This window comes from Talpa occidentalis, unplaced genomic scaffold (genome assembly GCF_014898055.3).
Source record: "Talpa occidentalis isolate TD23 unplaced genomic scaffold, MPIMG_talOcc4v2.1 talOcc4.10, whole genome shotgun sequence".
Lineage (NCBI taxonomy): Eukaryota > Metazoa > Chordata > Mammalia > Eulipotyphla > Talpidae > Talpa > Talpa occidentalis.
This window is the reverse complement of record NW_023600993.1, coordinates 44634400-44660116: the sequence shown is the minus strand read 5'-3', so window position 1 is coordinate 44660116 and position 25717 is coordinate 44634400. Positions and strand designations below refer to the sequence as shown.

The 25717-nt window shown below is 35.7% G+C and overlaps 1 protein-coding gene across 3 annotated transcripts; it reads right to left on the bottom strand.

Moving 5' to 3' along the window:
- Nucleotides 1–12066: 12066 nt before the first annotated feature.
- Nucleotides 12067–25704, bottom strand: CEP15 (centrosomal protein 15). Of its 3 annotated transcripts, none has more exons than XM_037492081.2 (6): nt 25606–25704; nt 24834–24934; nt 24136–24219; nt 22665–22779; nt 14339–14413; nt 12067–12472 (listed from the first exon to the last, which is right to left on the bottom strand). In XM_037492081.2, the coding sequence occupies exons 3-6, from the start codon at nt 24186–24188 to the stop codon at nt 12338–12340; spliced, it is 378 nt and encodes a 125-aa protein (XP_037347978.1). In that variant the 5' UTR covers nt 24189–24219; nt 24834–24934; nt 25606–25704; the 3' UTR covers nt 12067–12337. The 3 variants fall into 3 exon arrangements, with proteins under 3 accessions (XP_037347978.1, XP_037347988.1, XP_037347996.1); XM_037492091.2 differs by having other exon boundaries at nt 24136–24216; XM_037492099.2 differs by having other exon boundaries at nt 25667–25693.
- Nucleotides 25705–25717: the final 13 nt, after the last annotated feature.

Below are 25717 nucleotides of genomic sequence, written 5' to 3'. Positions count from 1 at the left end.
TCACTTTGGCCACATGTGTATTACATGTCCGCTGCTAAGCCTGCCAATGGCAAGGAGCAGGGGCTTAGCCTGCCAGGGTAAGCACCATTGTAGGACATCTTTTGGAACTACCGGTAAGGGTGGAGCTGCTTCTCGGAAACACTGAAAACTTGGAGTGATATCTGAATAAATGCAATTGCAGTTAAGAATGGGCAGAGGATGCAGCAATATATATGACAGGGAGCCAACCCACAGTCTCTGCTGCACAGGGAAAGAAGAAGGCATTCATGAAGTCAGAGTGGCATTTTGGCATTTTAGAACTCATGGGTGCTTTCTCCCAGGTTAACTCAAGGAAAATAGAGTGTGATGTATTTCTTTGGGACCATAGGTGGTTTTCTTTTTTAATACACATTTCAGCACAATAAATATACCTTGGGTATGGATATTTATTTATTGCTGGAAATTCCCACTCTGCCCAAACATAGGATTTGTCATTTTAAAAAAAATTAGGAGTTTATGCAGTAAACATGCTCTGTAAATTAGCAGCTATAAGTAACAACAGAAAGAAAGCATTTAATAACCTCTGTATCCAGGGTTCACAATATTATCAATGGAGAGAATTAATTAGTTGAAGTCATCTGAATACACTCTGATTTGTTTTCCTCTAAATTTGATTTGACACTCATATTAAACCCAGATTTTGAAAAAAAAAAATTTGATGCTACTTGGCATATCTTTGTACTACATTATGTGTTGCTGTAGAATTTACAAGATCAACATTTAGATGTCACCAGAGAGACATACATCCTTGTACTGTGATAGACATTATCAGGCACTCCCAAAGAAGCAGCAGCTATTTACATTGAACTTAAATAGACAATTAAGGAAATGTCAAGAGTGTTACATTTCTAGAAGTTGGAAATATTGATGACTATTAGGCTTTTTGTTTTTAATTTGCATTGAAGTGACCAAAAGGTATCTTTTGTGTTAGAATGACTCTCTGTGGTCAAATCAAAGACCAAGGTATCTGGCAATCTCAAACCATGTATCACAAGTGTATATTCATGCATCATGCAATTAACATAGGGGGGTCAGCAAGAGCACTTTTTTCCCCTTCTATTACTCAGTTAAAAATAAAACAACAAATTATCAAAAAGCATGATACATAATAAGAGTATGAATTGGTTCTTTTAATTTGATCCTCAATTTGTTTTAAATTATAAAGCATTTCAAGCATATACAAAAGCAGAGAGAATACTATAATGAACCCACATATATCTATCACCCAGATCCAACATTTATCAAGCTTTTTGCCAAACCAGCTTCATCTCTTTTTAGATATTTTTTTGCCAGTACATTTTAAAGCAAATCCCAGACATTACTTCATTCCATTTCCATATATTTCAGTATATTTTAACTATGTACTTTCTTATACAGCCATAAATGTAATTGTTACCAATCCTAATAAAATTAATAGTTATTTGATATTGTTTAATATCCAGTATCCAAATAGCTTAATTTCCCATCTCCCCACTTGCTCTTTAAAAATCTTTTTTTTTTTTTAAAAGCTGGTGTATTTGAAACACAAAACTTTTATTTATGTGTGTGTATGTGTGTATAATAGGCAGATAGGTATATATACATATATAAAAGTCACACTGAGAAATAGATTTCTTAATGTGAATTGTAGTCAAAACCATTTTGGAAAGTCATTGCTGAGGATATTTTTGCTGGGGTGTAGACAGGCAGTTTCTATCTATGCTAAAATCTACCATAAAATAAAAAATTTCAGTAATAAAGTGCTTGTTCTCTCTCTGTGGAACAACAGAATGCTTTGACTTTTTCCTACTAAATTATCATCATTTTCTTACTTTATGAGTACAAGTCATTCATTCTCAGAGGCTTTTGATTATTTTGTGGTACTTCTCTAAGCAATGCAAACTAGAAGAGGAATAACCTCACGTTGATGTTTTACCCCAAAACAAATAATGGATTTAGAGCCTTGTCTGCCACTCTAAAACATTATGTAGAGAAGTATGGCAAGGTTAAGTGTGTTGGTATGTTATATATTTATAGTCTCTCCATTTTTCTCTGGGTGGAAAAATTAGGGAGCAGCAACTGTATTTTCAAAAGTCTACTGAAATATTAGCATTCTATCTTTCCAGCCACAGGACATTTGCATGAGTTGCTTCATTTGCCCAGAAGAATTAATTTCCCTACTGACTACTGCCTCTCCTACCTTTTTCTTTTCTTCCTATCTTAATCTCCCCTTCCCCAGCAAAATTTTTTCCTAACTTCCCTAAGTCATTTTTCCTCATTATGTGCTTAAATTACTCTGGGACATTCCTTTGTGGAACTTATCAGGGTTGTAATTTTACATTTCTCTGTTCCTGTAATTCCTCTAATAAATCTTTCCCTGCTTCGTGAGATTGGGAAATGTCTGTCCTGATCAGTTTACCCTCAATACCTGACACAGTTGAACTCAACAAATATTTGATGAAAGAAACAAAAATATGATCAATGAATAACATACTCGCTGGGCTGAGTGTCATCAGTTGTAATGCAGTTAAATTTACTGAAACTAACTTCATAAGTAATTATAATTATCTTGGTTTCAACTTAAATTTTTCCTGGAATTTCAAAGAAACAGAGCATGGGTCATTTATTAGATGCGTAGTCTATGTAAGTTTGTTTTTTATGATGCCTAAACTAATACAATGATTTTTAATAGGGCAACTTTTATAAGAACTGTGAAAGGACTTACATGGAATGACTATTTTTTAAGGTTACAAGAAAACTAATGATTTAAGATACATTGAAATACATAAGGTCAGTCCTAGTTATTGAGAAATTTTCCATTGAAAATGGAAAAACATGGTCAATGAGACATGGGTCAGCGGGATGGAATCATTGGATAATGTCCATGTGGACATTCTCTTGTGCTTAGCACACAAGATTTTCCTCAGTTGGTCCAGGCAACCTCTATAGTCTCGACTTCTGCCCCTTCTTGCTTCAAATTTTATGTTCCAACAATATGCATCTATTAAGTATGCCTGATTATTTCATGCTTTCTTGCTGTTAACTCCATTCTGAATACCAACTCTATCCCAGTTCTCTCAACTAATTTCCTTATACTCAAAAATCATTTTTCATATGTTACCTGTGAAATATTAGTGTTACAGAAAAAGATGAGGTTCCCCTTTGACATTTCTTTGCTTCTGTGCCCTTCAACATACAAATATATATTATCTTTTTGTAAGACATGGAGTATACTGTTAGATACACATTTTATTCTATTTTTATAAACATATTTTAAATAGAAATGATATATTGAATAATTCTGCATATTGCCTTTTTCACTTAAAAGTGTGTTGGGGTGGTGTTACATTGTTACATGTAGCGCTGTCTCATGCCTTTTAAGTGTTATTCAACTGTATGTGTAGATATTGGAATCCTTTATCCATTTTTCTAAGGATTGCCAGGTTGTTTTCAGTTTTTGTAATAGCACAAACAAAACTTTAATAAGCATTCTTATATATGGCTCATTGTCCAGCCACACAACTGTGTGGATATATCTCTAGGATAATGGATTTTTGGGGTCATAGGGTATGTGTATTTTGGGGGTTACAGAGAGCACAAAATTGCCCTGTAAAGTGATACTCCTACTAGCGGCATAGAGAGAGATCCTGATGTCGTTTACAAAGATGGAGAAGACATGGGAGGAGTAGGTTTGAGGGGAGTAATCTAGAACTCTGTTTTGAATATATTAAATTTGGAATTATCAGCTTAAGGAGATCAGAACTGAGAACATTTATTTGGGATTGTCCCCATAAAGGGTTATACTTAACACCGTGGGCTAGGTGATATTATTGAGGGACTAACTAGAGAGGGAAATCGGCCATAGACTGAATCAGAGACTGCTCTAATATCTGGGAGTGAGGGGCTAGGAAGATGAACCTGTAGAGAGGAGTTGTCAGGGATCTGGAAACTTACAGAAGCATTTTAAGGAGGAGGGAATTATTTATTGTGTCTATTCTGTCAAAGGATTGAGAAAGATGGCCTTGAATCTAGTTGTCTGAGTGGAAAGAGCTGAGCAGAGAATTTGAGGAGAGGAAATGGAGGTGCCCCCCACTTGTAAGAGATGAATACAATAAGATATGTCCATATTGCTTCTCTGCCATCTTGAAATTGGACGTTTCTTGGCTAATTTCTTCTCTACTCAGGACCACTTACAATGTAGTGCTGGCTTTTTCTCTCTCCTAGCGTCCTTACCCTTTCCTTCCCCTCATCTCATTTCTCGGCTAGAAGTCCTGCACTGGTTTTTCTGTGACACTTTGCATTGTTCATACAGCTGACTCCCCCAACCCACACAAGAGATAGCCACAATTAGGGATAGCTCACTCCATAATTCCTACTACCTTCTGCTCTCAATAATAAATATTTGTTGAATACTGACTCTATTTGAAAAGGGAGCATGAGGTCTAAGTTTTGTTCTAGTTAGAGGAGTTTCTGAATTTGAGGTGCATCTAGGGGAATAAATAAAAGAAATTTTCTTAAATCAGCAAGCAACTAGCAACGATGCCAAAATGGCAACATTTCTCTTGATAACAGTCAAGGCATTTGAAGGACCTGGTATATGTTTCAAAAAGTTAATTTTTAAAAAAGATTTATTTATACACAAGAACTGGGGTACAGGCCAGAGGTGCAGGAGGGTGAGAGGATTCACCAGAGACAGAGGGGGGAGCAGAACAGGCAGATGGACTGAAAACACTGCTTAGGGGAGCAGCGGGCAAGACAGGAGAGGTCTGCCGTGCTATGTGGGTATCGCCCTGGCTGGCCAGGGATCGAACCTGCGCTGCAGAGGCTGTGGACAGCTTCACAGTGATGCGCTCAACTCCCTGCGCCACCAGGGAGGCCCTTGGTTGAGGGTTAATCCAAGGTGTTTGCTCAGTCTTTTACTAGTTAATGGCAATGATGCTAATTTCATTTGGTTTCAGCCTATTATGTTCATGAAGTTAAGGCTTATGCTTTCTGAAAGCAGTGTTTCCTTTCACCCTAATTTTAGCTGGTAATTGCTTCTTATAGTTCCTTTGGAGAATCTATTGATGTGGTAGTTGGAATAGGGGAGAAGCAGAAACCACCAAAGCTGAGTTCCCAGGTATAAGAGGGGAGTCCCTGGTATGACTTTGACAGTCACTTAATGTCACACTGCTTCCACCTTACCACCTATAACTTGATGGTTAATATGTGACTATTCACTACTTTTCCTATAAAAGATGATTTGCTATCACCACATACCAACATTACTTTTGTGATTAGCAGGGTCCTCTGAGGAAATGCAAACCTTTCATTTCAGAATCCAGCTTCTTTTTATCTCGTACCATAAGAAAACCAGCGCCAAATTATTCTGTCTGGGTTGTGGCCTCATGCTGTTTCATCTTTAATAAATGTTCTCATCAAATATACTTTAATTAAGAGTCTGATCAAAATGTAAGCCCTGGATTTAATATTCATCCAAAAGTGTTTATGGGACATTTAATATATCCTAAACATTGTGCTTAGATTTGGGATTCTAAATATGAACAAACATTTACATCTCTGAGAGCAAAATGATGTTTGACTCCATTCTTAAAAACTTTCACTTCTAAAATATTGTTAAAAGTAAAGCATGAAGATGCCAATTAATTATTTAACCTTAAGTCTGCCTGCCATCCCCTGCCCAACTTAGTAATTATAAATTACTAAATTAGAGTTAATATGAGAGTGGATTTTTAAAAATGCTTATAAAATTACTGACTGAGGATGGTAAGGGCTCTTAGGAATTGTTTAGTTTAATGCTATTCAGTAAAGTACAATGTAATTTTGAATTTTCTAGTAGCTGCTTGAGAAACAGTAAAAAGAAACAAGTGAAATTAATTTTAATAATATATTTAACTCAATATACTCAAAATAATTCAATATGTGCTCAATACAAAAATTATTAACAAGCTCTATAGTTCTTTCCTTCATACTGTCTTTGAAATCCAGTGTTTTGTACTTATAGTCTATCTTCATCTGATGCTGAGTTTTCATGGGAATACTTGATCTCTTATTTAGATTTCATAAAACTTGAAAGGATAGATTCAGATATCCTGATTGTTCAAAGTTGTATCCAGATTGTTCCCAGTTGCACTGGCTGCATTTTTAGTGCTCAGTAGCAACTCGGGACTAGTGGCTGCCGTGCTAGGTAGAGCAGATACAGAACTCTTCCACCATCATAGAAAGTTTTGTTGGCTAATGCAGTTCTAATTCAACTCACCGAGGTGACTGAGTGGCAGTTAGTGGCAGACTTAGGACTAGAACCTTGTTTGTTAGATGCTTCATAGACATAAACACTGTAACCTATAACACCAAATTTTCAAACGGCTGGTGGTTAAACCAACTTGAACAGGAATATAATGGATTGTTTACTGATAAAATTTCCTAAGAGGCATTAACCTGCTTATGTATGCTTGGTTGGTTATCACAAACAACAATCATGAACACTATAGAAGTGTTTAGATGATTCCTAGTGACAATTTCTTGTTTTTGTGGTAACAGCACAACATAAAATTAACCAGCTTCATCTTTTTTAAGTGTATATTTCAGTGGCGTTAAGCACATCCACACTGTTGTAAAAACCTCATTACCATCCCTCTCCAGAACTTTTTCTTCTTCCAAACTGAAATTGTGCAGTTAACTATTTAATGGTCACACATCATCCCTTCCCCAGTTGCTGGCAAACCACATTCTACTTTGTCTCTATGAATTCCATTTTCATAAAAGTGGAATCATAGAACATTTTTCATTTTCTGTCGGCCTTATTTCACTTAGCATCAGGGTAAACCCATGCAGCAGAATTTCCTTCCTTTTTGAAGTTTGAATAATACTCTAGTGTTTGTATATTCCACATTTTGAAAATGTAGCTATAATTGACATATAACACTGTGTTAAGTTTAAAGTGTGCAATGTGTATGTTGAGGTATGTTCCTTCTATACCTAATTTGTTGAGGTTTTTTATTTCTAATGATGAAAGGATATTGTATATTGTTCTTCTGCATCCAGTGAGGTGATGTGATTCTTTTATTAATGTGATATATATCATATTGATTGACTTTTTTTTTCTTTTTGTATGTTGAACCATCCTTGTATCCCAGAGATAAATCCACTTGGTCATGATGAATGATCCTTTTACTATATTGTTGAATTTGATTTGCTAATATATTGAGAATTTTTGTATCTGTGTATTCACCAGCATTATTGGTCTAGTTTTCTGTATTGGCTTTATTTGACTTTGGTATCAGGAAAAGGCTGATTTTGTAAAAATGTGTTCAGGAGTATTCCCACCTCTTTAATATATTGGAAACATTTAAGGAGATTTGACTTTCTTTAAACTTTGGGTAGAATTCACCAGTGAAGCTATCCAGTCCTGGGCTTTCTTGTGTTGAAGTTTTAAATTACATGCTATTAGTCTGCTCAGATTTTCTCTTTCTTCATGGTTCAGTCTGGGATAGGTTTTATGAGTGTTATAGCTCCTTAATGAATTGATCCCTTTGTCATTATATAATCTTCTTTATCTCTTGTCATGTTGTCTTATTGTCTATTTTGTTGGGTGTAAGTATAGCTATCTTGCTTTTTGTACATCCCATTTTGTTCAGTAGGGATGGACATTTGAGTTGTTTCCACCTTTTGGCTGTTGTGAATAATCTGCTATAAACAGTGATGTATAAATATCTGTTGAAATAAGTTTTTTTTTTCATTCTTTATCATGAAGCTATCCAAGAGTTTATACAATTTCCAAATTAGTAATAGTGGAAGCGTTGCTACACTGGAAATTCCCAATTTAAGATCTTTCAATAGGGGAAAACACTCTTTCTGTTCTGTCCTATTTTATGAGAAAATATGAAATCTGCTTTATTTCTGCATTGAGAAGACATTTTAGATGTTCACGCAATATTTGACCTTATCACCACCTAATGTATCATGTTTACTTTTGCTTATTATTACCTTCAACTCTCTCTACCCAGAATGTAAATTCCATGAAGACCATGGATGTTTTTGGCTGTTTTGTTTATTGCCATATTCTTAGTGTTTAGAACTGTTCCTGCTACACAGTAATTCAATAATATTTGGTGAATATGTGAATAAATAAATGATGCTCAAATGTTATGTACCTCTGTTTGTTGGCTATCACATTTAAAAGCTCTAGATTTGGCTTCTTTTGAACATCTCAGTATTTGTTTTCCTGGAACAGAGCATTGCAGTAGAAGGATATATTTGTGTTATGGATCTTGTCAATAATTGGAGATGAGTTGTGAAATAAAAGTTTTCTTGGGAGATGAAGGAAAAGGTGGACTAGTCAAAATATATAACTGGAAATTGACAGTATTTTTTCCCCTAGTGTTATTGTGAAAAACAGGGGGGAAAGGCTACATTGATAACCTAGATAAATGATGGAATAATAAAAAGTCCCTGACCATAATTGACCAGTTAGCCATTACTTTTTTTAAAATACAAACATTTCATTGTTTCCTCTCAATACAGCGATGTATTAGTTATTGATTTGTACTATGGTCAGTCTAGGTACTACTTTCCCAATGACTTAGTCTCTTTGAGACACAAATGAAGAATTTTTAGAATAAGAACATTGAAACATTACTACAATGCGGGGGACACAGTCCTTTCTTCCTTGTAAGTAAGGAAACTTGAATCTGAGAGGCAAGATAATGTCCGGAAGTGTTGATTTAGCCCCTCTTTGTTGGAATTATTTTCTTATTCTTGGATTTTAGTAAGTGTATAATCTCAGTTCCAGTTAGAAAGGGAGATCACAATGCCAGGTGTCAAATCCACAAATCAATCCTCTCCTTAATTGCTGAAGTTTGACACGTCCCCATGTTTGTCCCAGAAAACTCTAAACATTCTTTTATTAGCAAGTGGGGAATTAAATTTCCTGTGTAGACAAATTAACTTCTAATTCATAAGAAACACACACATACACACAAATTCTTGTTCCAACTTGAAGCTTTCTCAAAGTAACTTCTCTACCTTTCCCCATATTTTCTACACATTCATTCTGTTTGAACTTACCACCTGCTTATTACCCTTTCTGAAGAGATTTTGGTCAACATCTTAAAAAAAAAAGATAATCTTACTATCCTAATTAAAGTGGAAGAGGTCAACATAGACTATTGAAGTTGAAGAGTGTGTTAAGCCACACAGCTATTATGTTTGGGTATTTCTTTAAAAGGGGACAAAATTCCTTAGGGATATTTGAAACTTTTATTTTTACATCATTTTATCTCAAATAAAATAGTGTCTTTTTAAAAATAAAGTGAAAGATGTGAATTGGCTTAGAGTAAAAAGATAAATGAATAGACACAAGAAGGACAGGAATATATTTTGTAGATTAAACCAAATTCATGATCTTGTGCATTAACATTTATACACTAAAACCCACCTTTTGGTAGATTTAAAGTTTTTATTTTTTATCTAAACCCGGGGATTGCAAACCCTGCTTTCTCATAAACCCACTTCAGCCTCTCTATCCAATTATATCAGAAGGTGCAAAATCACCTACAAAGTAAGTTGATTGATTTGAAAAATAAATGTGCCCACATATCCATCTTACTATTTTTTTATGTAAGGGGGGATGAGGGCAGAGAAGACAAAAATATAAAGAAGATTAAAGGTGATTTCATCTAAGTCTTAAGCTGACAAGTGAAAATACCTTGTGCATAGAGAAAAATTGTCCCTTTGACTTCATTCACGCTGCTCCCTACACATAGGAAAGACCAGCTGTCTGGCTTCCAGCATATTAGGCTTTCCCCTTAGTACTTAATAAGATTTATATTTTGAAACTGAAGAAAAACTCCTTCTTCTGATCTTTGGCATTTCATTTTTTAATAATGTCATGTACTGGATGTGTTTCAGCAGAAAATGAGTTATGAATATTCATGCTTTTGCAATAGCCCACGAAAGGATGTGAAAACAAATTCTTATAACCACTTTTATTTGGAAAACTCCATTTTTCTAATAAGTTATAAATTCATAACTTTCATGAACAATAGATACAGTGTGGCTTGTGGTAAGGGCTCTGAGTTGGAGGGGAAAGGTATGAGTAGATGACATTTTCATTTCCTTATTTGACTTCCTACTAATTGTGTGTAAAAAACAAAAACAAAAACAAAAGCAAAAACAAAACACAACACATTAGATACAGTATTTCTCCCTTCCTTATAGAAAGCAATATTTAGAAATTCCTATGTAAAGATAATTTGCCATGAGGAATATAAAGCCCTTTAATAGGGTGTCTAGGTCCCTATGGGAATAAAAAAAAAAAAAACAACAACATACACCATGTGGTGCAATCTGTTTTCCTCTATGAGGAGGTGAGGGCAGAAGGAATTTTATGTGGGCCAGGAATAAAGCCATTTCTGGGAGTTTTTGATGTGTGAGCTAGAAATGGGGGAAATACTATAGCTAAAGTCTGGAAATAACTTCCCTTGGGCCCTACATCAACCCAGAAATTTACCGCCCCTCCTTTTAAAACTACTTAGCAAGTCAGTCAATTCAGGAGGAAAAAATCTGAACCTTTTCTGAGCTGGTTAAATTGCTCTTCATTTTGTATTTTAATCTAACCTACTGATTTAATTTACAGAACTCCAAAGAAATGTACACTCAAATATTTGAGGACTTTAACGTATCAACCACTGTTTAATTTTGGAATGTGCCTACTTGCTTGACACAATATTTTACCATCTCAACAAATGTTTAGCCTTTTTTTCACTTGACTAAAGAGAAATAAGTTTCACATTGCTTCATTCACCTTCTTATGTGCATATGCTGGGAAAGATTGGATGTTAAAAAAAAAAAACCTTCCTCATGTTCCTTTCTACTTCATCTAAATCTGTTTACCAATTCAAAGCTGCTAAAAAGCCCTGCATTCTCCTGTTAAATCAACTGGATGGCTAGGAACCAAACTGTAATGTAACAGGGAAAAAATTATCAATTTATTTTTGTGACAGAACATTCTTGAGAAGGTATAAAATTGTTCTGGTGTCCATGCCAGTTTCCTTTTTTCTTCCTTTCTGTCTTCCTCTTTTCAAAGGCGTTCAGCTCTTCAGCCAGTACTTTATATAGTTACATAACAGTTCTAATATTTTGTGACATTTTGTATTGTGACACTATAGATGAAATTGTCATCGGACTGACACTCTGTGCTGTTTATTCCTTAATTACAACTGTTAACACTGTAGAGAAGTGTGCTAATCTGCCAGCGCATATTATGAAAACAACGTTATTGTTATCCACACCAACACCCACTCAATTGGATTTTTCCAAGATGGTAGTTTACAGGAACTTCTCAGCATAATGTGTGTTTCAGTGGGTTTTTTTTGTTTGTTTATTTTTAGCATGTACTATTGTCTTCATTTAAAAACACAAACCATTTGGTAATGTAAAATCTTAACGTGTAGTGTAGTGTAGACTCCTCTTACTAGCAGGAACTACCTCTGTAATTATAAAAATTGTAATTATTTTTGTGTGCTCAAGCAATGGTGAAGTGAGGAATCTCAAAGCATTTAGGGTTGGGACCTAAAGCTTTCTGAGTGACAGTGGTTTCAGAAACAATGAAAACAGAAGGGAGAGGGAAGTTTAAAGAAGGGAGAAGAATTATTTGTATTCAAAGGGTTGGCAGTCCCTAAATAACCAAGTCAGTGTGCAGTAACCACTCCCGGCTCTAATCGATATCCTTTCTCAGAACCAAGTCTGAGCCCTCCCCAAACTTGCTATTTATCAAATGCATTAAAGTTTAGCTTTTTCTTCCTGAACTTGTAGAGATTTGATTATCTATGAGAGACAAATTCCTATGAACATATTTCCTGATAAATATCATTATGCTAAACCAGTTTTTAAAAGACAGTATAACAGCGAGCAACCACTCTGATCATGAGCTTTATCTAAATATGAGATAAAAATATGAGATTCTAGAAAACAACTCAGAACTAGTAGTCTGTTTAGATGAGAATGACAGCAATTGATTTTTTAAAAAAACAACGCACACAGCACTCATTTTCCTAATTTATTTAAGAAGCCATCCACCTTTCCATATTAGTTTCTGACACTTCCATGGGTTTTGCAGAAAGCAGATTCATGACCTGGAAATAGTAGTAAGTCTTTAGGCGAAACTTGAGACATCCCAGTAGCTTTTCATTATCTTCATTGTCATGGTGAGGTCATGAGACAGTAGGAACATACTCAGTTTCTAAAATTTCTGAAGTGACCTGCATAGTCCTTAAAGTACAGATTTACTTAAACACGTTTTTTGAAATAGCATGAGGAGTTATTGCTGTGCTTTATTTTGAATAGTATTTCCTGCTTCATTTTGATTTTCTGCACCAATAGGATATGGTGTTCTTCCTAAAAGAAACTGTTCCCATTTGGGAATATATTCTTCTACTGATGCCCAGTAAAGAGTCTGGAAAAAAAAACAACATCCAAAAGTAAAAAAGCATATCAAGCAATTGAACTTGGCTCTTCATAATAGTCTAAATGTTTATTCACTTAAGTGTGTTTGTGCATGTATACACACACACACACATATACGTAGAATGCACTTCCTCTACAGAATATTTTATGTTAATTTTAGAAAAAAATCTGGCTACTTACTAGTGTTAATTTTCAAATTTCTCAGTAAAACCAGACCCTGGCAGAATTACAGGTTTTAGAATTTTATTGTGATTTTACACGCCCTCTTGTGGCGAACCTTGTGATTATTACCAGTAGTATAATTTATGGCTACACGGTTATTAAATGTTCTTGTTGATTGTTCCAAATCCCATACCAAATGATTACCCATACTGAAATTATGTCAATGAAATGACTAAACATGAAAAACTGCTTTAGAATTAACTTTAAGAAAGTTTAACCTGGGGTAAGATCAGCAAATGAAATGTGAATAATATGCTACGGTATAAGACTTAGGTGAATGACACCTTAAATTATATGGAAAAAAAAAAAACATAAAAACATGCATCCACTTTATCTTTTAGGTAATCACTTGATATGAAAAATTATAATCTCGTCCCAGATTTTTCATGTAGCATGAGGCAGTAATAGATCATCTAATTTTAATTCAGTAAATTGAAAATAGAGATGCTGTATATGGCCTGACTCTAGCAACCTGTAAGCTTTAGAAGTTCATGCAATAGCTGCATTGTGTCTATGAGCTTTGATGGTTTCTTGGGTGACTGCCCTAAGGAGGCCTAAGAAAACTAAACCAGCAAAGCACCATGTCATAGGAAGACATTTTACATTGATCAACACCATCAATCTTATTTTGGGGAATTCAGCCAAACAGGTAGGTAGCATTAGGAACACAAAATTATTCACTCTGGGCATTAAAAAGATTGATGGGTCTTGTAAGTTGGAAATGGTGAGGAATTCTACTTCTCTATACAATTGTGCATGTGCTTTGAGAAATAGCCTGCCATACTTAAAATAAGGGTCATCCTGCTGTGCAAGACTAGCGAGGAAAAATGCCAACTGAGGCCCGTGGTTGGGAGTTTCTCCACCATTCACAGCTGGATTAACCCCTATTGTGTGGGCCCTGCTTGGGCCAGGGTAGGGCATTGGAGAATTCAACAAAGAAAAAGATATATCCAAGGCACTAGTTTGTACTAGAGTTTTTTTTCTATACGTGTACACCGCCTTTCTGTGTCATCTACTTTAGATGACACAGAAAATGAGGGACAAATCTCACCCTCAATTCTGAGTCTATTCAGATTCTTAAATGAGCAGCCAGAAAAACTGCCTTTGGAAAAGGACATAATCAAACTATTATGTCTGTAGTAAAGTCCCTTTCATCACAGATGCATTCCTGTATCAAATATGGTTAATTTTTATTAGCATTTCCCCAGTCTGTTCTTGAACTGATCAAAATAAAGCCGACAAAAACCACACTATGCCACAGGACAGTAGGCATTTAAATAGCACTGGTTGAATTTTTGGTGAAGGGACTTAATTGCTACTTCTATCAGCCAAGAGAAAAATACTTTGGTTAAGCATGCTGTCATCCTAAAATTCACTGCGTATTGTTTAACAGGATTGTCTTTAAATGACTTACAAAAGACCCAGGATCTTCATAAAATTACTTGATAACTTTTTAAAAAATGAATTTTATCAATTACCTATTACTTATAAAACATGGTACTATGGATATATAAAGATCAATCAGATCTTGTTTTTTTATTGACTAAATCTGGAAATACATATAATCATTTGTTAATTTACAATACCCTACTAAAAAATAGTCTCTTTTACGTTTGTTCCTTAAGATTCTCACCTCAAGAGAAATAACCTCAGGTGGTAGAAGAGGGTGAATCCTGGTCTGGAGAGACTTTTCTGCTGTTTCTATATCCTGTTAACAAATATCAGCATTAAATAAACCAGTGTTTTTATATAGCATGCATAAATGATCACTGTAACAGCAATAACTATACTCCAAATCTCTCGCCTCAACACTTCTCTGGATGTGTAGTTTGAAATGATGGTGGGGCACTGGGGTAGGAATATCAATCATTGCTTAATTAACCGATTTCAAGTACTGCAGGGTTTCTCATTTTAAACTACAAGGTGTGGGAGGGTGGTACTTCTAAGTTCTGCCTTTTCATTTTAAATTGCTAGTAAATGCCAATAATTCTTGCAAAGAACTTCCTCTAAAACTGCTCAGAGGACTACTAAAATCATCTAAAAACAGTTGGATGGATAAGAGTCAAATATTCGATTTTAAAAGCAGCTACTCAGACTCATGCTGTGCTAACCTTAGAGTTTTAGTCTCTCCGATCATGCAAATAGTCTATTAATGGCACACATTACATTTGTTCAATATTCCATTTTACTATTTTATGTTTACACAAAACTCCATACATTTAGAGGAGCTCAGTGAGGTACCTCAGTATTTTGTGACAAAAACCTTTTCACTGTACTATCTAGATTTTTAGTACTGGATTTCTAAATTAATTTCAGTGACAACTTTATGGCTAAGTAGCGTATCGTTCAGTTGATGGCATTCCAGCACTGTGCTTTCATTTGTAGTTTACTAACTTATAGATGTGTATATTTTCTCTTACAGTTACAGAAACATAGCCATGAAACTTATACCCTGGTAAAGATTTTACCTTAATACATGTATAAAGTAGATGCCCAGAAAAGTAGAATTCTGTAAGTCATTGAAACAGTAGCACCCCACTGAAGAAATGCCCCCCAGATCAGCACCTGTATTGTCCTGCCTTGGCTTTACATTTGCCAAGTTTAAAGAGGCCTTGGTGGAAGGCCGTGCAAATTTTGTCTCTCCTTCGAGCTTAGTGAGTTGATAGAAAAGAGAAAGTTCTCTGATCCAGGCACAAGCACTGGAGCAATCTAAGTACAGGGCTGTTGGACAGACGGAGAGAGATGGAAAAGGGCGTGGGAGTGGGGTGTGAAGAAGCCAGTGCTGAACAGGAGAAAAGATATAGCAGATGGTAGCGGCGGGAGCAAGGAATGGGTGTGAAATGTAAAAGGGAAAAACAGGAAATTCCCTAAAGGGACTCCCCAAAGTTGCACAACCATTCATGCACCTGCTGTCTAGGGGAAGGTGATTTGAAGGGGAAAAACATCAATTTAGGGATAAAAAACCCATCTATTTGCATGTCTGACCGGTACCAGAAATGGACAATTCGGACACATGCTACAGAGCTTTCAGTGCTGATAGAGAGGCTCACTCTTCTGTGAGTACATTGAGATTTTACAAGGTCCTGGAGAAATTATTCTTTTAGAATCAAACAAATAACGAAAATCACAGGCCCAATTATTCCATTACTCTAAGAACACTTTACAAAGTTATCGTTAGCAGGATGTGGACATTTTATCGTTAGTAGCATGTGGACATTTTTTCTTAAAGACCAGAGAATGAAGATACTGAATCCCTTAAAGAAGGGCAGATTTTCAAATGAAAGAGCAGGCACAAGTAGGGGTACATGGCCTGGTGAAGCAGGTCTACGGTTAGTAACTTGACTGTCATCTCAGCAGCGTTTCAACAAGGGATTATCACCCCGCCACAGAACTTCTTCCTTAAGTGATATTTCCAGTTTCTTAGATGTTTTGCTTATCTCCCTGACTCCTGCTTTTCTTTCTCCTTATTTGGCTCCTTTTCCCCTCCTTAATCCTGAGTGTGGGTTTTTGTAAGATTTATGACATCTGTCCTAATCTGTCCTAGTCCTTTTACTTTTTCTTCCTCCAAGATTATCTCTCATCTAGCTTCAGCTATTGCTTGGGGGCGGGTGGCATAGGGTGGGGGTGGAGTGGTGGTGGCGAACTTGTAATCCTTATTTTTCTTTTAGTCCTTATTTCTTTATAGAACTAAGCTAATGTTCCCACTGAAGGTGGTGAGTGAAAAATAGTAAGAAATTCTGTTCTCCTAGAGACCCGGGGTGTATCCTTTACCTTCACCTCTTTTTATTCCCTGTCTGAAAAAATATCTAATGCTCCATAGATGGTTTTCTCAGGCTGCCTCCTCCTAGCCTGTCCCATGTCATGCCCAATAACGTGGCCTTATTCTTTCACTTGTTCATTCAATAATCCTTACCAAGTACATTCTGTGACTCAGGCTGGACTAGTTCTTATTTTACTTTAATTCACACCTAACACAGAATTGCTTAGTTTTTCTTTAAAATAAAAAAAACTACAAAATGCTTTTCTCTAGATTAAAAAATAATAATCAGTAGCTACACTACAGGTATGAATTCCTTGACATGACCCCAGCCTTCTATAGCAGTTATATTCTAATACTTCCATATAAGAACCTTCTGTGAGTCACACCCACAAATCTAATAATAAATGCAGGGCATGTGCCAGGCACTTAAATCTTCACTAAGTGAATAAATGACTAAGGTCACTCTTAGGTTAATATTTTCTGAATATAAACAAGAAAACTTACAAAAAGTATTCAAAAGGGTAGGAGGAGAAAAGAAGGAGAGACTAGACACCTGATTATACCTTATTATCTTGCTTTAAAGATATACCACAAGGCCATTTAAAATTTTAGTTATAAAACAAATTAAAAAATCTCTAAAAATTGAAAGCTAAATGAAACAAATCTAACTGCTAATTAGTTGGTATAACTGCATGAAGAGGTACACCAAGTGGTTGTAAAACAGTACTTTGAGCATTCCTAGTGGTAAGGACAGAAATCAGTGTGAAAGTATCTTACTGAAAACCATCCTTTGTAATGGTATTATTGGTGTTAGTGGTGTCTGTAACACAGGATGAAATAAGTAGTGACATTACATTGGTATTCGAAAATTCTTTGGGAACTGAGATTTCTGGTGTGAGAAAAAAGTTAGAAGTAAAAGATTCAATGTTTCGAAGTTAAAAATCCTGCAATATTTTAATTACACTAGACTTACTAATGGGATCTCTTGATGGATTTTATCTTTTAAAAAAAAAGTTACATTAAACACCACTAGTGCCTAAATTGAAGGCTCTCAACAGCTCCCACCAAAAGCATCTAGGCTGCCTTGGAGCAATGATCAATTCTAAGACTGGTGAGCAAATGCACTTGATGAGCCTGGAAGATTTCATCATACCACACAGAAAGGAAACTATCAAAGATTGTTAAGAACATCAGAGGCATTCAAAAGCTGACTTAAAGAGGACAATTTGAGCATAAATAAGATAAAAAGTAGAATGGACTAAACATTTAAAATGCCAGATAAATTTAAAAAAACACTCAGCAACACTTAATAGTCCTCATGTATCCTCCAAATGAACAATCTGTTTTGAAAACAAGAAGAGAAGGAATCAAGCATGAAACATGGTTTTTCATGTATGAAATGTATTTCAGTGTAACCAAATAATTGATGAGGGAAAGTTGAGTAAGAAGAAATAAAATAATTTGATTATCACTATTTGCATCTCCTAATGAATATATCCAGGCAAAGATCATCAGTGACAGCTAATATTCCAAGACGAGAGAAAACTAAGAAGTGTTTTCCCCCAAAACTCTGACCCTGAATCTCATCAGGTCTTAAATCTGAATTCTTAATGCAATATCCTTTAGCTTCATGGCTGGTAGGCACTTGAAATATGTTAGGTTCAAATTAAGATGTGCTGTAAGTAGAATATACACTTAAATTTTGAAGACTTGAGAAAAAAGAATACAAAATATTTCCTAATTCTTTATAGCAATTACATTTGAAATAATTTGAATGCTTTTTTGAGTAAAATGTTAAAATTGATTTAATCTGTTTCTTCCTGCCTTATTAAGTGTTTACTATTAAATTTTAAATTACATATGTGGCTCACATTATATTGACATTGGACAGCGCAACTCTAGATCTGCCAATTTATAGGAATTATGCAGAACAGAGGAAAATCCTAAGTGATACCTCAGAGATGTAATAAGTAATATCCAGGCTGGGAAACTCTACAGAACAAATGACCCGATTCCTTCAACAAATACAGGGGGAGGAAAAAACAAAATAGGCAGGGAGAGCTTTACAGATTTAAGATCTATCAATCAGTGATAATGCTGAATTTGATTTGGATCCTTATTAAACAAATATAAAAAAGTTTTCAAATTAATCAGGGAATGTGAGTCCTGATTGGATAAGGCAGCATTACCGTTCATTTCTTAAATTGATAAATAATGTTGTGATTTTGCTTAAAATAGTCCTTATCTTTTAAATATACTGAAACAGTTACAGATGAAACAATGTGACATCTGAGCTTCAAAATATTCTGCGGGGTTGTGGGTGGAGGTAAGGAGTACAGATAAAAAGAGATTCACTGTGTTTTGACAGTGAATCTAGGTGATCAGCTCATGGAAATAACATCCTTCTATTCCTTCTGCTAAGAGGCTTGACATTTTTCATAACAATTCAACAAGTTTCCAATGGGAATGCCTTGGTGTAAACTTTGTTCCAGGCAGGATTCAGCAGCCTATGTTCTGATTAGAAAAGATGAAATCTATCAGCTCAAAAAATGTTTCTCCTCTCTTCCTACCCTCACCCCTCCCTGCCAACTCTGCAATATATCACCCCCGCCTTTGATAGATGACTGAAACCAGCTGTCAAGTCTGGTTTTCAATCTTTTAATATGCTAAAGGGTCAATTTCTGGGATTAAAAAAATAAAGATACCAAAGTACAAGATGGAGGTTCATTAGTAGAATTCACTAAACTTACTGTGAGGAGGAAAGAGGAAGAGGGATGTGGTCCTGTGAGTCACTGGTCATTCCAGATGCCCTTTGGTTAAGGCTGCATCTAGTGGCCAGCTGCCCCACGGAGGCTTACAGGCCCCTCTGCAGTGGAAGCTCGCTTTATCTCTAATCTGCTCTAGCACTTTCCTCCTCTTTCTCACCCTGGCGTGTTTGTCAGGAGATGATGTTTATTACCACGATGCCTCCTGTTAGGGTAAAACTAAATTTTTGTGGTGAGAAAGGTGGGAAAGAGAAATTTATATCGTGGAAGTATTTGTAGAAACAAAATTCTTAGTCTTCCATATCCGTACGAATTATGTTTATATTTTTTAAGGTAGTTGAAATTCATTATTAATATTAAGAAGAAAAACTTGCTTGTTTTCCAAGTCCACTGTCTTTTATGATACTTATTGAGTAAACAGACACTGAATTTTCTTCAGTGTTTATATTATATCCATTACTTAATAGTATGATTGAATCTTTGATGAGCTCAATCTCTTGCTTTTTGCTCCTCTTTTACAAATTCTATTTTTTATATTTTTACTATTTTATTTTTCCAAATATATTTAGAGACACTTTATTTGGTTTGATACAAGATTCTTTTGGGGGGGGTTATTAAATTTAAAAATACTGTTATGACAACAGACTTTAGAAAAGTAATAGTCTCCATTTTAAGTTCTCCCTTAAATATCCCACATGAAGTATAATACCTGTCTTTATATCAGTCATGCATACCTCTGAAGATCATCCCCAAATAGTTTATTTATTGCTAATGTGAATATAATTCATATTTCTTAGCTCTATATGTGGTTGCCATTGTGATTTTTCTAATTGATTAATTTCCCTTAATTCATAACATACTTGTCTTAAAAGAAATTTGATTTTTCTAAATATATATTTTAAAATGCTAGTTTTGCCTTCTTTTCCAAATGTTAAAGCTAATTCCACTTTGGGGGATAATCAGAACATCTAAATAAAGTCAATTAACAGAATGTGATAGAGGTCATCATTATTTTGTTACTATTTTTATAGGAATACTTCCAAGTTTTAATGGACTCCTTTAAGTGTGTTCTATGCTTACATACATATCCTTATGTAACTTAAACTTATTCTTGACATGAAGTATTAGAAGCAGTAATCTTATGGTTCCTCATTTCTAAATTAATGGATTAGCTCTGAACAAAGGTTTTCACAGTTCCCTAGAGCCACAGCCGGGGAGGGAAGGAAACTGAATGGGTGGAACTTTAAGCCAAACAGGTTTACTTTTGTATATTTTACAGCTTTGAAAAATATTATGTTAAAAAATTTTTTTTTTCATGAGAATCCAATCTAATCTGTTTTTTTAAAATCCCTCCCAACTCAAAATTCTGTTTATTTTACTTTCACAATAACTCTCATGGTAGAGCCACTCAAATTTTTGTCAAAGTTTAAACTATGTAGCAAGGCGGGATAACAAAATTCCATGTGCAATTATTCAAACAATGTTTAAAAAGAAAAGACAGGAAAGAGACCACTTCTCTAAGAGTAAGCACTGTGTCTAGGGTGTAATAGGTGCTCAATAAATGTCTATTAAAGAACTGAAAAGAAATATATAAAGGAATATTCACTTCTAGATGGATGAGATGATATGGGAGGTGTGTTATTTCATTATCTTGGCTCTTTCAAGTTTTTTTTTAAATAGTGAGACTATATTACTTTGATAACCAGGGAATAAACATAGCAAAGTGGGTTCTCATGACTATGAGACAAGATTCAACATCTTCCTTCTAGATAGGACAGTGATTTCTTAGCTACCCTCCTTGACTCCAGTCTCTTTATTCTTGAAATCACCTTGCATCTAAATAGCAAATTAGTTTCTCTTCAGTACCTACTCATCTGTTTCTTATATAAGCCTCTATTTTTGTTTGCTCATGCTCAGACACTTTCCGTACCATAATATCTCTACATATCAAGTCTCTCTCTTTATTTGGTCCTGTGACTTGTTTCCTCTGACTTCCCCAGCTCGTTTGCTCAGGGTTTCATGACCCTTAATAGGACCACTGATTTTTCCAGTCTTGGCTTTTCTGTAAGAATCCATTGAAATGCCTCACCTTCTGCTTAAGCAGCCACAGCTCAAGCTTAACTTCTTTTCTGAGTCCTCTTGAACATTCTAGCTATCAAAGATTTTTTGACATTTACTCCTGGTGTTCTGAGTATTCTACATAATTTAATGTTTGATCACAAGGTCATATATTTTGCCTGTGATAACTTTATGTCATAAACTAATCCCATGAACTCCTTGGTTAAGAACTCTGGTTTATACTTATTTTGTCATCTCCACTTTCTGCCCAGAACTAGCTCAACAGTAGGAACTCTGGGCATTCATCAAATACTTGCTTATTAAAATGAAGCTTTTTGACAACCCAATGTCCTATCACTTGCTGCAGGTAAGTAGCAACCAAGTCTTCTCATTTAATTTTTCTGACTTTTCACAGCAAATTCCAAATTATCCTATATATTTCCATTTTAAAATAAATATTGCAAACACCATTGGGCAAGTAAGACATATGGCAATATAGAATGCTTTGGTAGCACTATGGCTGTGACTTAAATTACTGTGGATCAAACTGCCAGAAGCTGAGAAGATAACTGAATTTTCCTCTTCCTTTATCCTCTAGTGAGGACAGAAGATAACTATATCATGCCTATCGATGAAAATATTTAACAATAAAAAACTGAAAACACTTCTTTATAACTTAAATAATATAGCCTTACTACCAAATGTTTTAGTCATAGGATCTCTTGGAAGCTTCAATGGAAGCAAACTTTAGGGTTTTAATTATGGATGAAGCCATGCAATTCTGGAAGCAAAGTATAGCAAGCAGCCAAAAATGTTGCACATATGATTTTACTACAAATGGGCACATTGACCAAATGGTGAGGCCCTGCAAAATCATACACTTTGACCACCTCCTCCATCACCATCCAAAGAGACCTTGGAAATCTGTTATCTTACGTACGAATTGTATGTGTTAACTGGGGTCCCAGTAGGGCAAAATTTAAATTGTTCTTGTCCCTATGTTGTTAAATAGTGTTGAGTTGGATCTAAATACATTATAGGTACTTCATGGTGTTTTAGGATCACACTATAAACAAAAGATGAAAGATGGAAAGCTATGTTTTGTATTTCTTTTTGCACAAAGGTTACCTTAAAATTCCATTGCTAGTGATCTTGTGGTTGATTTAAAACTAAGCAAACTTCAATTTTTATTGAAAAAGAAACAAGACTCTGTAGGGTACTTAAGCAACTGAGTTTATATGTAGGATTTATAAACTCTTGCTTATAAATTATTTTACCACTCAACAAAAATTTATATAATCAAAATTATGAAGTTCAACAAAAACCTCTTTGGAAAGGTGGATAAAGATGTCTATACTGAAGTCTTGGAAACTTACCTTTAAGAGACAGAGGTTCCTTTCAAAAGCTGACTCAGCTGCTTGTATCTTTTCCTTGTTTTGCTCTCCAAATTTCTTCTCCCTTTGTTGAAGTAACATTAGTCTTTGTGATACTCTAGAAAAAAAATGAAGATTATATTAAGTTTTTAAGAAGCAAACATTTTATTGTTTAACCAATATAAAAAATTCATTTTTTAATTGCAACTCACTTCAGGTTCAGCCTTTTTTGAAGGCCATTTACTCTGTCAAAAACTTAGGTAGCTCAATAAGTCTTCAATCTGGGTAAAATTATTTTTACTTTCATTAACATATATACCATAAGTACATACTTCTGTTTTTTAGCCTCTCTGGTCTTTTGAAATTATTTTAGAGTGTTGAAAATATGTTTTAATTTTTGGTGAAAATGCAAACTGTAATACATATCCCTTTGTACACATACTTATATATACCTCCCCAGACACATACATTGATATAACTTGCTATACGAAACCTTCTGCTTAACACTTCAATACCCCTGAATCTCATGTTACACATTTAGAATTGTGCTAAACTTCCATATGTTGGAAGAAGCAATAAAAATATTTTTTTTTCTCTTTTTCCAAGAGAAAGATGATGGCTCCATATATGAATGAAAGGCTGTGTGTATGTACTCAAATTCACAACAAGGTATAACAGTAAGTAAAGACAGATATAAAAAGTTGTAAGTAAATTATCAAACTAATTAGTTACATATATTATACTTAGAAGTGTCTCACTGGTCAAATGCTCATTTTACATGTTTTTGATCCTCTTAAATGATTACTAGGAAAATGTCACATGATAAAAAAAACAAAAGTGGTTTACAGAAGTCTCACCATTTCCCAGATAGTTACAGGGATCCTCAAATATTACTTTTCGTAGGGCTATTCTTGATGGTAGAACTACAAACCCAGGTCTTTGAACAGTCATTTTTGTAAGATAAGTATCTGAATATGCCAAGAAAAAAGGCCTGGTAATTAAAGAAAAGGAAAACATGAGAGCCTACAGACAGAACTGAGAGGGTTAATACCAAATAGAAGTGGAGGGTTGACTATATCATTTGCGGGGCCTGGGGAAAATGAAAATGTGAGGCTCCTTACTTAAAAATCATTAGGAATTTCACAATGACAACATAAATAGCATTAAATCAAGTGCAGGATCTGTGGCTGGTTGAAGCTTGCCTTGAAGAGGCTAAGAGAAGTTGGAACCTAGGAAAGGTTGAGAGAAACGGTGAATTTATGGAGCTACTCATGACCACAAGTAGAAAGATAATAGAATGTAAACTTTCAACCTTATTCATAGGAGACAATGACATTCCTAACACCAAAATCTCTCATGTCAGAAAACTAAAATGATAGACTTTCAGATTTTCAAGTCTTCCAGTGTATACAGTTTTACTAATAAAGTCAGTTCCATTAAATATATTTAGATTAGCCTTTTTTAAAAAACTTACATTTCTTCATGTCTTTTAGAAAGTTGAATTTCTTGAGTGATCAAGGAAGTCATCTTTAATCAAAGCTGCCTTATAAGCTTTCTGCTAAATAAAAAAAAATACTTAAAAGTTAAGTCTACCACATGTTCTCAGCTTTGCAACATGTGATTATTTTAGTACCTCAACCCACTGAGTTGCAACAATGTATAAAATAAAAGAAGGTACTTAAAATATTTTTATTCACTATGCATAGTTTTTCATATGTTGTGGGCATCTAGGAATGCCATGAATCAGGTAAATGCAACATATTACACATTTCTCCTCTTTTCGCACATGCTAACTTTATTCAGAAATCAAAATAAATAAGCAGCTGGTATTAAGGCTAGTAAACATTATATTGAATCAACAGAAAGAAAAAAATTCTACTCTGTAAAATTCAACACAGGAACACCATTCCACATGCATGTGCGAGCGTGCATGCACGTACACAGACATAGAAAGGCAAACAAATATAAAAACCAACTGGAAACTCATGGCCTTTCCTTTATTGGAAGACTGCCCAGTTCTGCATCTCTTTTCCAAACAGGAAAGTATTTTTCATAAGTACTTGTGCAGGAAAACACAATTGGGACCCTTCACCTTGCCTTGGCTGCCCCAGTCTCTCTTGGAGTTTTAGAAAATCCGTTTCATGGTGCACTTGGCACGATAGGCAAGCTCACCTTGGTTTGAAGAGCCTGGGCCAATACAGGGGTCTAGTGAACTTCTCTGAAAACTGAGTCTGAAGGCAACTGGTTGGATGCAAAAGCTGAAGATGCCTGCCCTAAAGGAGAAAAAGACAGGAGTGAAGTTCCTTCTGGGACTGCAACATACTGGCTATCCTAGATTTTATGAAATTAAACATTGCTTGCTTGCTAAGGGTCTGCATGTCCAGCGCTGGTAGAAAGCCGAGTCCCTCCTTCAGCACACACATGCTGAGTGGAGGACGCAGACCCCAGCCAAAGGAAATGGAGACAGCGTCCCGTCATCCGATTTCCTCCCCAAGTCACCTCTGTCTTTCCTCAGCACCGTGGACAGCAATCGCTGGCCGGCTGGCTTCTGCGCGTGCAGCTACAGGTAGTTTAGAGCTCTTTCCAGCTGAGATCACTGCAGGCCAACCCCAGCTGCCTTCCTCCCATGCTCGAATGCAGCGTCAAGAAAACTACGAAAAGTTAGTCTGCAGTAACTTCTTTGCTGTTCTGTCCGCAATGCAATCGGCACTTCAGACAAGCCCCAAGGCAAATTCGCTTTTTGAACCCAAGATCAGCTCCGTCCAGGAATCCCCAGCCTTCTGACCGCCCAACCCCCCCCGCTTACACCCAAAGGACTCTGGAACTTTCCTCATCACTCCCCTTCCCCCCCTGTAACCTCCTCCCCGCCAGCGCCGCGGGCTTCCGCCCTGCAGCCCCACAGATCACTCGCCCGCGGGCCCTAACGCTTTCGGACTGAGCTCACCTAGGGGCGCTCAGGTGTTCCCGGAAGGCGCAGTCTGTTACGGGCCCGGCAGGCCGGTTACCTTGCCATCTAGGTCTCAGCGGAGGCCTGGGCGTGGTCACGCCGCCGCCGT

Excerpts from the sequence above, each read along its gene's own strand:
- CEP15 (XM_037492081.2), bottom strand. The coding sequence starts at position 24,188 with ATGACTTCCTTGATCACTCAAGAAATTCAACTTTCTAAAAGACATGAA. Across the intron at positions 14,414-22,664 it reads GGAACCTCTGTCTCTTAAAG|GATATAGAAACAGCAGAAAA; the intron begins GTAAGTTTCCAA and ends ATTTGTTAACAG. Across the intron at positions 12,473-14,338 it reads CTGAGGTTATTTCTCTTGAG|ACTCTTTACTGGGCATCAGT; the intron begins GTGAGAATCTTA and ends TTTTTTTTCCAG.